At 38.9% G+C, this 15897-nt stretch overlaps 1 protein-coding gene across 1 annotated transcript in view; it reads right to left on the bottom strand.

Annotated features, from left to right (window-relative positions):
• PDE11A (phosphodiesterase 11A) overlaps positions 1-15897 on the bottom strand; it is a 326451-nt gene that overhangs the window by 209953 nt on the left and 100601 nt on the right. The window contains exons 3-4 of the mRNA XM_037044380.1: positions 13342-13431; positions 7782-7922 (exon numbers count right to left, since the gene is read on the bottom strand). Of these exons, the coding sequence (XP_036900275.1) occupies positions 7782-7922; positions 13342-13431 (231 nt within the window). The remainder of the gene's footprint in view (positions 1-7781; positions 7923-13341; positions 13432-15897) is intronic.

The raw sequence follows: 15897 nt of genomic DNA, 5'->3' as shown, positions 1-15897 counted from the left end.
TTTAATTATTTGTTCACTCAGTTAATAATTATCAAATGATTAGTGTAGCAGGTACTGTTAACTCACAACACAGTCCATGGGGAAATGGTTCACAAATGGAACATTTCACCTGTGTGTATTCAAAATGTTAGAAGCACACGGAGGAGGGTGTTGAAGGAAGGCTCAGGTGAACTTTGTCCTGGAGGGTCAGCGAGAGTGCTCTAGGCTGAGGAATGAGGACACTTTCCAAAATTTCGGTAGAAACCAGAGCACACTCAAAAGAGTGTAACTGAACCTAATTCAATAAAGGGACTGATTATATAAGTGTGGGCAACTTTGGAAAGTAGCCCTAGGTCTAAGGGAACATGAGAGTGTGAGGGAAAGCAGGCAGCATGGAAGGAAGGAAGGCATTGTCATTGGTGCTTTGGAGGAGCGGGACCTGTGGAGAGGGACCTCGGAAGAATCCAGCCACCTCTACCACCGGCAGAGAAAGAAGAAGGGGAGTAAGTACTCCCAACCTCTTTCTTCTTCAGCCCTTAAATCTTCTGCTGATCCATCTTGTTTGTAAAACTCAACTGGAAGGCAGAGAACAAGAAAGCCAAAGTGGTATAATATGTAAAGATTAGCTTTCATGGGCACTGAGCTAGAAAGAGAAAGGCTGACAATAGATGGGGAGAGGCAGAGTTTTGCAGACAATAGTCAATACAGAGTTGCACTTCAACCGAGTTCTGTGCTTCCGGAAAACAGTAATGCTCAAGAAATCCCATTACCATTTTGTCTTCCAGAATTGGCTAACCTCAAAGGACTTCCCTGCCCTGGCATATTTCAAAAATAGAACCTGCCTCCTTCCTTCCCCACAACTCCCCTAAGATGCACAAAATGATGCGGATAACTCCCTTGTCTGCCTGCTTCTGTAAAACCCCAGACACCTTTTCTTCTCTGAGATGTTCCTTATTAATGAATGTTTAGCCTGGATGAAAGTATTTCTTCAATTGTCTGGTGCATTTTGTCTTTCACAGGAACTTCCCATGCAAAGATACAGAAGCAAATACCTGCACAAGCTAACCTGGGGAGGCGGAGTGCAGGAGGAGGAAAGGGGTCCAGCGAGGCTGAGGACAGAGGGGAACCGCAAGTTAGGCCGACAGCGGAGGCGATGGACCTTGAATGTGGGGCAGTTTTAGCGTTGTTGTGTAGGCAACAGACAACAAGTGTTTTGAAGCATGGAAGACACAGATGCATGTTTTAGAAAGAAAATACTAGCAATTTAGAAAGAAATACTAGTGAGAATTGATGGAAAGAAAGTGTGCCCTGTTTGTGAGCAAGAACATGGGGTAGGAGGAGGATATCAAGGTCAGAGATTAGCAAAGGCAGAGTAGAGACAATGGTAGGAGGGATGGGAAGAAGGGCCTAGAAATGTTTCAGTAGAGAAGCAACAAACCTAGACAATTGAACATAGACAGTAAGAAAGACTTAGAAAGTGCTCTGGTTTTTAGCTTGAGTTACTACGAGATGGTGATTTTATTAATTGAAACAGAAAATCTCAGAAGTGGTGAAGATTCTGGGCGGGATGTGGTGGAGATGGGCTTTGAAGTACTACAGTTGGAGATTGTATATACACATATTGTATACTTTATATATTATATATATTTATGTGTTAAATGTGTACATATATTTATGTACACACATATATGTATACATTTAACACATGTGATGTGTGTATACATATATGTAATGTGTATATAGCATGCATATGCCTATACATATAGTTAACATATATAAATGATATTTTTATTGCTTTCACAGATCACTAATTGCAACTCGCATCATTAATCATGTATATATGCTAATATAGATCATATATATTTAACATAAATGATTAGTTATATAATTATATGTCAATACAGAAGTGAGCGAAAGTAGGTTTAGAGTTGCATTCTGACCTTTTGCATTAATAGTTATTGTAATCATCATAATCTGCCTGTCTTTTTCCATACTAACAACTGTAAACCTACTTTTGCCCACCCGGTGTATTAACTCAAATCACAACTTTATTCATATATATGTTAAATAGATTTCCCAGGCTGGTACAGTTCAGTGGATTGAGCACGAGCTGCAAACCAAAGTGTTGCCAGTTTGATTCCCAGTCAGGGCACATGACTGGGTTGCAGGCCAGGTCCCCAGTAAGGGGCACGTGAGAGACAACCACACACTGATATTTCTCTCCCTCTCTTTCTCCTTCTCTTCCCCTCTCTCTAAAAATGAATAACTATAATCTTAAAAAATAAATATATATCACATATTTAACATAAGTGACTTTTGATGTGATTTGTGTTAATATAGTGACATAAATATTAATAAAGTTCATGATATATACAAATACAAAATATGATATATTATTAATGATGAGTATATATACATATGCATATACTCACCAGTTAATCATCAGAGATTTTCTAGATACCTTCCATTTTGTACTCTAGAAAAAGCACTTGGAACAAAAATCAAACAGGGTTTAAGTAGGCGTCCTTAGCCAGAGGAGGAAAGTTTAAGAAAGATGAGGAAATAAAAAGAAAGGGAAATAGGAAGGGAAGCCTGGGGCAATTTTTACGACACATTTTGGCTGGAGGGGATTGAATTATGGCTACTCCAGAACAGTCAGGTGATGATCACCTCCTCTATTCCTCTGAAGTGTTGGATTTGGGGAAGATCATCTAATTTTGTGGCTTAATTATAAGTATATTTCATGAGAACCAAGAAGTTAAGGAATATATTAGAAAACAAGTGTAGCTTATCTTTCATGATTCAGAAAATAAACTCCAGGAACTAGCCCCATATTTATTTATAAGCTCAGCTATAAAGTATTTCATGGAATTCTGGACAACAAAGTAGTTATATGTAATCCAGGAAAAAACACTTGTAAACAGTGGTGTTGAGACAATGCCTGAGGACATGAGATTAAAATGGCTCCATTTGCTTTCCTTGACTAAGCACAGAAAGAAAAAGAGATCATAGTAAAAACATAAGCTAGAAAGGAACTAAGAGAAGTGATAGAAATTGCTTAGACAGGTGCATGGAATGGAATCACATTAGCAGAGAATATTAAGTTCAAAGGACTAAATATTTCCTAATATTGACAGTAGGTAGCTATGGAACAAATTTTTTTCAGTCTAGTGCAAAATACCATTGACAAAGTCACTCAAAATTGATTGACTGAAACACTTAAGAGAAGCAAAAGAGGGTAAAATACTAATTTTGGCAGGGCAGAGGGCTAGCAAGGCATTTCTCATTTCTATTTCTGGCATCCACTGAGTAACCCAACCAGTTTACCCATGACTGGCCAGTTTAAAGACTATGAATGGAGTCCCCAAACACTGAGGTCAGAGTATGATGAACCAAGCTTCTACACCTAGGTTTAAATATTTCTCCTTTTCCCCCGGAAATGCAGAGGCAATAAAATATCATACATCTGCAATAACAAGTTTTTAAAAATATTCCAACCACAAAGGATAATTAGAAGTTTTTGTTTCCTAAAATGGTTCTAATAAACTAGGGAAAAGCACACATTATTTTTGGAAGAAGAAAAGTTTGAGCATATTTCTTCCTGAAATGATACGTTTTTTTATGACCATAAAATGTAGCGTATGTAATGCCATTAGAGATGGTGCTATAAATTCATACTTTGACACATCTGTGCTCTTTGCAAAACAGAACAAAGACTGATAAAGCACAGAAAGAGAAAATCAGAATGACATCTGGAGGTTAAAAGGAAGAGAAAAGAGAAGAGGAGAGGAGGGCAGAAAAAGAAAGATCTCTGAGGCACAAGCCTAGAGACAGGCCTGCTGTGCTCCAGGTCCAGAAAAGGGCAGGCACCAAGGGCCGGAATCCCAGCTCCGGCCGGGGTCTGGGTCTCAGAGTGTTGCTCTGGGACAGATGACTCTGCCTCGCCTCCAGACACTGAACCAAGCTGCCTCAGGTTTAGTGTAATATTACCACATAGCAGGAGGCCCAAGCCGCCCACACTGGACCGCGCTCTTGACGAAGGGCCAAGGAACTGTGCAGACTCTCAGTCAGGGAGGAAGAGTACAGGAAACAATGAAAGAAAACAAAGGCATGAACAAATGAACAAAAACACTTTACCATGAAAATAAGGTGCAATGCAAATCAAAACATGTATACAATTAATATAGATAACAGGCTACAGAATTGGACAAAATGATAACAATAAATATCAGGCTGATGATTTGAACACCCCTCTATCAGAGTGATAGATGAAAAGCAAAAACACTAACAATATCGATGATCTGAACAGCATCATTTTGTTCTTACTAATAGCTCATGGAAAGCCCATGGGAAAAGCCCTTTTTGGAAAACACTTTCCTCCCTGAGAAAAAAAAAAGATATGTGGAAAGAAGTTTCCCTTTCTTCTACTGGTACACAGTCCTCAGGTGGTATGCTGCCTGGAGCTGCTCCAGCCCCCTGGATGGTGAGGGTCAAAGCCCACTGCTGAGGGCCGCCCTCCAAGACAACGAGGAAAGTGCACAAGCCCGGGTTCTGGATTATACCACCTGGCTGCGGCACAATCCCCAGAACCACCTCCTGCATACTTCTGTTATATAAGGCACAAATCTTACTGTTTAAGCCATTTTCCTTGTATATTCTATTACTTGCCAACATCTCCTAAACTGGATCTGTAAATCAAAGCATTTTCAATCAAAATCTCCACAGAGTTTTTCATGGAAATTGAAAGTTACTCTTAAAATCTATATGCAAGAGCAGCAGGTCAAAAGTAGGCAAGTCCATTTTAAAGGAGAACAACACTGGGGACTTGCCCTATCAGACACCAAGAGTACGATAAAATTATAGAAATTTGGACAGTGTGATGCTGGTGCAGAAACAGCCCAAGAGACCCAAGGGGCAAACTAGTGAGCTCAGAACCAGACTCAGGTGTGCACGGAAACCGTACAGCATAGAAGTGGTGCTACAGAGTGGGGGGAAAGCCGCTGAGACCATGGTTTTATACACACACACACACACACACACACCTACAGCTTTATGCCATACAAAAAATAAGTTCTAGGTGGACATAAAAAACATAAATACCAGATGGGTTGAAGAAAGTATAAGAGAAAGTCATTTTAACATGGAGGTAAAGCTGTTAAGAAAAACATAAAGCACAAATCAAAAAGGAATATTGATAAATTTAACACGTCAAAATGAAAACATGGCACATCACGCAGATCCCTGTGGGGGAGGCGGTCCACATGGGCCCTGAGCACGCGGTCCTTCGGTGTCTGCCGACGCTGCACAGCCCCAACCTCTCCCCATCTGGGTCCTTGCACAGGCTGTGTTTGCTGTGATCAAACTTGGAGATGCGGTATCATCTCTCTCCAAACAGCAGGCTTGATACCCCTCAGTGGAAAAGGGATGGATTCTCCAAGCATAATGTTCCTTTTCTGAAATTGCACGTGCAGGCGTCTGATGCCCCTATGGCACCTGGGGGACGTGGTGAGCCAAGACAATTGCAATGGTTTATAATATAAGGTTTCCATTTGTTTCTGTAAGTATATCAGACAGCATTTTAGCCTTGGTTCTACATTTAGATCCATTCAATACTCAACGCTAGCCTTATTTAGCATGTCTTTATCCATGTCTTCTCCATCTCTTGCTCAGCTGGATATCAACCACTTGTATTTTTCAGGAAGGACAGTTTGGGACTATATTTCCTGACCTCTTTCTTGATCATTAAAAAATTCCTGGCTATGGCTTATATAACTGAATATAAATTTGACTGGATTTAAAATCGTGGGGTCACATTTTCTTTCCCCAAGGACTTTGTAGTTATTGCTACATTTTCTCCTAGCCCTGGAGAATGGTACAGGGAAGTCTAACATGGAATAAATTCCTTCGAATAGGTGACTTGATTCTTTTGTCTGGATGCCTATAGAATGTTTTGATTTATCTTCGAAGTCCTTTAATACTGAATGTATTTCAGTACTAAGCAGTCAGCACCAACTTTTCCAGAAATAATGTGTTATTTAAGTCTGTAAATTTGAATTTGCCTTTGTTTCAGTACAATGTCTTTGTGTTGTAATTTCGAATGTTTTGCCGGTTCCATCTGCCGTGTTCTCCTCAGAGATATCAGGTATCTTTATTTGACTTCAATATTCGGACTCCATTTTTATCATTCTCTCTCAGCTTTTTATACTGTATTATCTTCCATTTCATATTAAATTTTATTTTTCATACCGTATTCTTCAGACCATATTTTAGAGTTGTCTTTTTTCTTTTGCAATGTTTTTGATGTAATATTCATGGTTACCTGGCCCCTCGGCCGCTTGCCCTCACAGACCTGGGAGTGACTCAGGGAACCCTAGCAGCGGCCCTTTATTGTCTTGTGTAGTGAGAGCTCGAAGCCTGCCAGACACCAAGGAGCACCCCCGCCCTTTCAGGGGTTCCAGAGTCAGGGGATGGGGGAGACTCCAGCAAGTCATTCGACTTGCTGAGCACTGTATCATCTACAAAATGAGGATGATAGTAATAACAGCAATCTAATAAGGATGCAGTGAGGATTAAATGGATTCAAAGTGCTTTGCAAAGCCAACTAGAAGCACGCCATAGGTATGGGCTAGTGTGTGTGTGTGTGTGTGTGTGTGTGTGTGTGTGTTCTGCCAAGGTTTACACAGTCACAGGATACTTGGAATACCATTGTTGGTTTAAACCACACCTGCTGAAATAGAAAAAAACCTCAAGCTCTGCTAAAGTATGGGAAAACACTTCTAAGCACTTTAAGCAGATACAGATTTTCTAAAAATTTAATGTGTAAGTTTTACAATACTTACTATATCTCCAAAATTTACCCCATGGTTCTTATTCTTTGAGAAACACAAACTAAAAAGAAAAGATGATAACCTTTTCTAGGTAAAGCACAGTAAAATATTCTCTGAGGTATGAAAACAGCATTTAATTGCTAGACAATTCGTGGTCTTTGAAGAAAGTTCACAGCAAAAATATCAAATTGCCACTGAGGGTTGATTTAGACATTTAACTTTCAGGAAGGTAGATTGATGATGATGATTATTTTCAATACTGTTGTGTATTTACCCAGCAGATTTCCCCCAAAGAGTCCAAGGGTTGGTTAACAGAACCTGAAGACTGAGAGGAGGCAGGCTAAGTCCTTGAATTAGCTTGATGCTTGCCTTTGGGGTAACAGGAACCCCTGTGGTGAAGAAGAAATGAGCGTCCTCCACCTGCCTAGGTGCTCTGTGCGCTTCAGAAGCAACGAGGCAGACCTCTGCTGCACAGCTCAGCCTCAGCTCAGGTCCCTTCACCCAGCTCAGGTATTAAAGGTGCAGGCTCCAAGAGCCCGGTGCGCTGCTTCTCCAGTGCTGGTTTGCTCCCTCCTCCCAGCAAGAGGGCTGTGGAGCATTGTCTAGACTGAGGGCCTGGCTGGGAGAGCATGGTGGAAGGCTGGCCCCCGAGCTTGTCTTCTATTCAGCTCTGTGATATTGGGCCAACCATTTAATCCCTTAGTTTCCTCATCTGTAAAAGTACACGGGACTGAGATAGATCTCTAAGGTCCCTATCAGTGTAGGAGTCTGTGTTTCTAAGGTGACAGCAAAACAAGACTGAATATACATGTAAAAAAATTAAAAACTTCAATCGTATAGAAACTCACCCGTGATTAGAAGAGTCGTGAAAAGAATGGTTCAAGTCACAATTTCACAAACTTAATTACAAATAAACTGATCTCTATGCCCCTACCTCAGTCTCCAACTCTACGTGGCAGAGAAAGGAGGACTTACTGGGGATTCGATGTCCTCCAGGAGCAACACAGAACAGCGCTCACACTTCAGCAGGGTTTGGGCCCTGTGCATTATCTTCCTGACGATCTTCTCCAGGTCGGTCTGCTCTTCGAAGAGGTCATTAACCACCTCTAGCAATGCCTGGGAAATGTGAAACGGATGCATTTAGGTGGGTAGAGAACAGAATAAAAATACTGTTTTTTTCCTCTCAAAATCCCATTTAGTCTTTGCAATAATAAAACAAATATTTATGTTTGGCTAACTTTTAAAGCATTTATGATTATTTTGACATTTGCGTATTTCCATATTTTTGTTTAATAACAGGGTCTTGAACTGCAAGACACAACTTGAGAATAGTTCCAGTCTGTATAGTCCCATGTAATCCTCCCATACAGCTTTGGGTGTGTATATACATATATATGAATGATTCTATCCCATATAGTTAATGACTACATGACCCATATAGTCATTAATTATAGGCTTCTCCCCCACCCCCACACAGTCTTTGTGCAATGCAACTAGGAATAATCCCAACATTTTATAAGTAATGAATACCTGATTCTCTCATTTATTTCAGAAAATGACAAAGCAGCTCTTCTGCACCATCAGGAAGAAATAGTTTCATGGTCAAAGTTAAGACTCATTTTCACTAATACACATCTCTCACAGAAGTCTGAAAGAATTATAGTGGTGAATGCTAGTTAAGTTCTAGAGTCTTCTAAAATATATATATAAACTCCCTATTAATCCTTCTTCACAAGAAGTATTGCTTTATTGCAACCTGTCCAGAAAAACATTTGAATACTATTATATGTCTCAGGAAAGAAAACACCATTAAAACAACAGGAAAAAAAAGAAAAAAAAACAAATTCTTACTTAAAAACTGTTTACTCCTTTGAAAAGCAAATTGTAATAACCTGTTATTTTATCCAGCTATTAACTTGCAGTCTTTGCATTGAAATAATATATATTTGCAGTTTTTCATTACATGGATATTTCCAGAAATTTAAGAATAGTGGGCTATGTACAGGTGGTAGATATTATGCTGCTATCAAACAGCAATCAGAAAATTACACAGCCAGTGAATTGGCCAGAGCGTGCTTTATTCAATAGAATGTAATAAGATGTGCACTCTGAAGTCTGATACCTCAAAAAAGGATGTCATGGGTTTTCAAACTCACATCTATTCAGGGAGATGGAGTTGATCACCATCCCAGGGACATGGCTAATTTCAACTTCAGCGATGAATTTGATTTGTCCTGGAACCATCTGAAAATTTCTTCTCTGAGTTTAATCAGGTAGAAAAGAATTTGAATGAGTTAATAGCTCTATAAAACGAGCCTGGTTCACTGAGCATCTAAAAGAGGACCAGATACCCTGGGCAGGGTTTTCTCCAAAGAGAGCTGTGGAAATGGCTAAGGATTGTTCTATGACCCCAAAGTAAACAGAAACACCAGGGGGTGAAAAAGTTTTAAGTGCTCCCTGACAATCTGGCTTTGGGACAGCAAATCACTGTAGAGGTCAGTGTGCAATAATTTCATATTCAACTATAATATCGAAGATGTGGCAACTGTCTGAATAATTACCAATAAAATCCCCTGTTATTAAGGGGAAACATTATTTCTGTAATCATCCAGGCTATTTCTCCAGATGGATGATATTAACTGAACAATTATTTAACTTTGCAATTTGTTGTGACTGCGTGGATAGGGCCTCCGGGACCCACACAGAAGAACATTTATCTCAAAGGAAAACCTCATCCTGCCTCGAGTCTTGCACTGACAAATCACATTATAATAACTTTATTGTTTCTAATTAAAAATTGCTGCTGTACTAACAAGTAATATGAGTTTTTCAAATAACGATGCGGTCGACCTCCAGAATAGGAGAAAAGGAGAAGGAAGTCTGGATGATATGCAGTTCAACAGACCCCAGAAGCCTTTCACACAGTTGAACACTCCCTGCTTCCTGACTTCACACACATTTCCTGCTCCTTCTTCCAGTGATTTTCTTTGCTCCGGCTTCATCCTTGGATCTATTCCCCTCTCTTATCCACACATTGTCCCCTGGATTAACCCACCTGATAGACTAATTTAAATATCATCTCTATGCTGATGGTTCCTAAATACTAATCTTGAATCCTGATCTCCTCAAAGGTTAGATTACTTAACTGTTTTCATATAGTCACCATGCTGAATATTATGCCCCCTGGAATTTATTTATCTTATAATTGAAAATGTTTACACTTTGACTAGAATCTCTCCATTTGCCCCACACCCCAGGCCTGGCAACCATCATTGTACTCTGTTTCTATGAGTTCTGCTTCTCATAGATCCAACATGTGAGTGAGATCATACAGTATTTTTCTTTCTCTGTCTGACCTATTTCACTTAGCACAGTGCCCTCAAGGTCCATCCATGTTGTCACAAGTGGCAGGATTTTTTTCTTTTTTATGGCTGGATAATATTCTATTGTGCATATATACTATAATTTCTTTAGGTACTCACCCATCAGTGGACACTTAGGCTGTTTTATATCTGGGCTACTGTAAACAATGCTGCAAAGAACATGGGGAAGCAGATATCTCTGCAAGATAATGATTCCATTTCCTTTGGATATACACCCAGCAGTGGGGTTGCTGGATTACACAGACATTCAATTTTTAACTGGGAGGAATCTCCATACTGCTTTCTGTGGTGGCTCTACCAATTTATACACTCACAAATGGTGCACAGGATTCCATTTTCTCCACATCCTCACTCACTTATTATCTCCTGCCTTCTTGATAAAATTCACTCTAATAAATGTGAGGTGTGAGGTGGTCACTTGTTGTGGTTTTGACTTCCAGTTCCCTGATAATTACTGGTGATGAGCATCATTTCATGTACCAGTTGGCCATTACATGTCTTCTTTGTGGGGGGAAATGTTGATCTAGACGTTCTGTCCATTTTTCAATCAGACTATTTGGGAGTTTTGCTATTGAATTATATATATTTTGGATATGAATCCCATATCTAATATGTATGGTTTGTAAATATTTTCTCCCATTACATAGGTTGCCTTTTAATTTTGTTGATTGTTTCTTTTGCTGTGCAGAGGTTTTTAAGTTTGGGATTAGTTCACTTGTTTATTCTTGCTTTTGTTGCTTGTGCTTTTGTGTCCAATCCAAAAAAAATCATTGGAGATTATCCCCTATGTTTTCTCCTAGGAGTTTTATAGTTTCAAGCATCATATTTAAGTCTTTAATCCATTTCAAGTTAACTTTTGTGATTGGTATAATAAGATAAGGGTCCAATTTCATTCTTTTGCTTGTGAATATCCAGTTTTCCCAAAACCATTAAGTATCCTTGGCTCCCTTGTCAAATATGTGGTGACTATATATGCATGGATTTATTTCTGGGCTCTAGATTCTATTCCACAGGTCTAGAGCTGAATAGAATCCATCTGTTTTTTATGCCAACACCACAGTATTTTTATTACTATAGTATAGTTTGAAATTAAAAAGTGTGATTGCCCCAGCTTTGTTCTTTTTCAAAATTGTTTTGGCTATTTGAGGTCTTTCCTCTTCTCTCTCTAGACACACAGATCAAGTGTTCTCTTGTGCCAGGTCCTTTGCATTTAGTATTTCTACTGCCTGCAAAGCTCTTCCTAGATTTTCATGTGGCTTTGCTTCTTCATTTAATCTAGGTCCCCACTTAAATATTATCTCCTTATATAGACCTTCTTAATCACTCTCTGAAATAAGCATTCTCCCAAACTATTCTTCAACAAGAAGTCTCTATCTCTTTAACTCACTTCATTTTCTTTATAGCACTTATCACAACCTATACTATATTATTATTTGTTTGCTTGTTTTATCTTTTGTTCCCACTAGAATGGCAAGCTCTCTGAGGGCAGGGACTTAGAATAGATAGTGTCTGAATAAATATTTGTTGAATGAGTGAATTAATTGTACCGTACATAAAAATGTAAAGATATATTAAGTGTCTCTTAAGGAGTTCATAATGTAGTCAGAGAAGTCAGGCATATTATATCTTTATGCCTGATATAATATTATAATTATATAATATTATAATTATATAATATTATATAATTATATAATATTAATTATATTATATAATTATATAATATTATATAATTATACCAATTAATATATACATATATTAATTATATACCATAATTATATAATATTATATAATTATACCAAGTCAGGCAGGTATAATACAGTGTAATAAGCATCCATAATAGAACAATGGCAATACATACAAGGAAAAACAATAAATGAAGAAGGTAAGATTAAGCAGAAGTCTGAGCCAGGAGTCCTGAAGGAAATTCAAGGCAAATTATACTGAGAGTCAAAAGGTGGACATGAGGCACGGGTGAGGGGAGTAGATGGAGAAATGTGCATAAAGGTATGAGAAAATGGAAAAAATAGATTGCTTTCTGGACATTGGGTAATATATTGCTGGGGTGCCAAATGAAAGGAGAGGAATGGTAAGACGTGGGGCTAAAGATGGAAACAGGATCCGAGTCAGAGAAAAGGTGCGCTGTGCTGTGCTGAAGACGATGGCTGTAGAGCGAACTGCGTTTGTCCGTATGCTGTGAAGTATTCGTAAGTCACAATGCTTAGCAAGTGAAACTTTTAATCAATTTGAGTACAAATTAATTGCGGGTCCCCAACCTTTTGGAAAATCTTGTTAAGTATATTTTAAAGTTGTGATCGTAACTTCTCTACATTCAAAAGTATAGTAAGCCTAATAGAATTTAATCCCTATGTTGTGATTTAGTATGTTTTGAGCATCTGTCTTTGTTTTTTTTTTTTAATTTATTTTTAAAGAGAGAGGAGGGAGGGAGAATGAGTGGAAGAGAAACATCGATGTGCAAGAGAAACCTCAACTAGTTGCCTCCTGGACACCCACCACTGGGGCTCTGGCCTACAACCCAGGCATGTACCCTGACTGGGAATTGAACCAGTAACCTTTTGGTCTGTAGGCTGATGCTCAATCCACTGAGCTACACAAGCCAGAGCATGTTTTTTTAAAACTATTAAACTTGTGAAGATAATGAGACTGATCCTTATGTGTGTGCCTCTTTGTAATCCTAAAAAAGTGTTTACAAGTTATCCAGTTACTCTCTCATAGTCCACCAGAAAATCTTTCAGTTCAAACCCAAGATTTGTGAGGTAGGGTGAAATCATTTGTAGCACACCTTGCTTCTTAACAGAATTGAATTGTAAAAATATTACTAAATTTTGTTATCATTTCAAAGCTGTAAGTAAGCAAGACTATGTCTGTTGCCTTATAGTGCAGATGTGAAATTAATTTCCTTGTTCAAAGAAGTTGGTACTATTTCCTCCAAACAATAGCAGAGAATTTGTATCCACTTCCATTTGGACTCATTGCTTAAGAGGATCTCCAACCATAGACTTGAAGGACTGTAGAAATAAAAAAGGTTCCTGGACTATTCAAAGGTCATCTGCCATTTTAAAAAGACATAATGACTCACAGACTCTAGAAAGACAGATTTTTGAGGCTTGGAAGCCATGTTTCTTTTCACTCACCCTGCTTCTTTCATATTCTTTCCTTGAGGCAGCAAATACCTGAGCATTAGATATGGCGATGCCACAAAACGGAAGATACATCTGCATAACCTGGGGACAAAGAGAGTGTTAAGAACATTGAAACATCACAGAACCAAACTCCACATTTCCTGACTATACCTGATTGCAGTACTTTCTTTCCACCATAGAAACTGAGTATGGAGTTGTTGACACCAGCAGCTTAACTGCAGGCGGGATTATTTTCCAGCATTAACTACCAGATGGTCTCAATCGAGCGTTAAGTAACAACTATGAAGACAAAAGTGAAGCAGCAGATTACGGTGGCCAAGATACAGGAGCTGAGTCCAAATCATCTTTGTATGTCTTCTTCGAACAATGAAAAATGAATAATGAATAAACTCTGATATACCTAGAATTAAAGGCAAATGGCTACACTCAAATTTAGAGGTAGACAGGATATAAATCACCTTTTTATACATATGTATCTATAGCAGGGATCTCAGCTTGATCTTATAACTATGTCAGCTAAAGATTTTAGTATGCCTGTTGGGATAGGCCAAGTACGATCTTAGGGACCAGAGAACCTAGGAGCTCCATGCAAAAGAGCTCAAATTGGGTCCACTACTCTGCTGACATAAGCAGATATGGATGCAAATCGGTGATACGGTCCTACAAACGTCTGTTTGAAAAACGGCTGGGGAATCTTTAAGAGAGCACTCCTCCTACGGGAAGAAACAGGTGTGATGGGTCTGATCCTAACAAATAATTTCTCATCCCAGGCTGTATGTCTAGGGATTTTCAGTACTGCCTGGAACTCTTCATCAGATTCAATTCCACAACCTCTAATTCCAGAGGAAGAGCGAATGCCACAGGTAAAAACATGAAGCCTTATTTCCCTAAATCTTCATAAAGTAAGTCATTGTGACAAGTGACATATTGTTGGGACTTCTCTAAAGCAGAGGGATAAAGGCTTATTCTCTCTCTCTCTCACTCACACACACACACACACAGCACACAGCACACTATGATGTATGATGCTTGGCAAAAAGGCAGTTGCAAAACAGCAGTTTCTACTGTGCCCAAAAGAGGGCAGTGCAGTGCTCACAGTTGGGGGGAGGGATGGGAGCCGCAGGAGCACACCTGCCCAGGGGCGGGCAGGAGACACTTCTGGGACACCCAGAAGAGAATTACCTGGAGTGGAAGGTGATTTGCAGAGGTCTTGAAGTGGACAAAAGATGAAGAGAAATTCACATTCCTTATCATTTTTTTCCTACTAAAGTCTTGCTTTGACGACCTGGATGTACTTAACTCTGACCTGGGGTCCCTGAAAGTATTTCAGAATGTTGTAGAAGCTAATTCTGTGGCCTCAGTCTTAAAGAAGAGAGAAAAAAACAGTGGGACTGCTATTAAGTAGAGGTGTAAAATCAATGGTTTTATTTTTACAGGTCTTTTGCAGGACAAATTACTTCACTGAATTTTATTCAAAGTAAGTGAACATTTAATGAGGACCTGCTATATGCCGGATACCCTCACTTCATTTCTTCAACTGAATTCACATCAACTCCTCGTGGAGGAACATCACATACATTTTACAGGTCAGGAAACTCAGTGTCATGCTCAAACTCACACGGGAACTGGGGTTCATCTAATTCTACAACTGATGATCATTTCCACAACACATCGCCTTCTAGAACTAGATGTAATTTCTGTCGGCCCCTGTTTTCCTTCCTTACTACTCCCCTTATGTCTTAAAAAGTTTTTCAATAAGCCATTATAAAGCTGTGGGCATAGAGCTGCAGATATTCTGCAGAGTTTCCCTGCCTGAGCCAGGATGGACTGTTTCCAACATCACCTCCACACACAGATAGCACTTCCCTCACGGTTTTCTGTTTGTTCCCTCTGCGGTGGAGACATCAACTGTGATGGAGGTGGAGGTGAAGAGGAGATATGGATTATTTAAATTAACTTCCACCCTTCCTTCCTTTCTGTATTTATTTGCTTTCAGGAGCTAAATTGAAGGTGGTTTTTATATGTCAAGCACATAGGAAGAAGAGAATGATCAAATAAACATGTGAAATGCTCTCTAATACGTAACAGCCTTGCTTCAATTCACATCAATTTAATTCAATGTAATATCATTATTTATTGAGCTCCAAGCATTCAAAAGAATCTGAATTTCAAATCAGATGACCGCTGTCCTTTATTTGGCTGTTCTGTGAGACAGTCAGCAAGCTACTTAAAGTGTCTACACTTACTTCTTCATCTGTAAAATTTCTGGTTTTACTGGATAATCTTTCTGGTCCTTTTGGTTCTAATAGTTGGTGGTTCTATACTTAGAAACACCAGTGAACTGGAATATTCTATTTGAAAGAGAAAAATAATTCAGTAAGCATCTCATATCTTATTCAAGATAATCATTTGTAATAGTAATTGATAAAGTCCTTGGATATGATGTTAAGCATTTTATATGTACTATATCATTTGATCCTTATAATTATATATATTATACTATTTATTCCATTTTTCAGATAAGAAAACTGAGGCTTTGTGAACTTA

This window comes from Sturnira hondurensis, unplaced genomic scaffold, assembly GCF_014824575.4.
Source record: "Sturnira hondurensis isolate 20B ecotype Veracruz unplaced genomic scaffold, ASM1482457v3 Scaffold0004136, whole genome shotgun sequence".
In the NCBI taxonomy this organism is placed as follows: domain Eukaryota; kingdom Metazoa; phylum Chordata; class Mammalia; order Chiroptera; family Phyllostomidae; genus Sturnira; species Sturnira hondurensis.
Note: the sequence above shows the minus strand (reverse complement) of the source record. Positions and strands in the feature narration are given on the sequence as shown.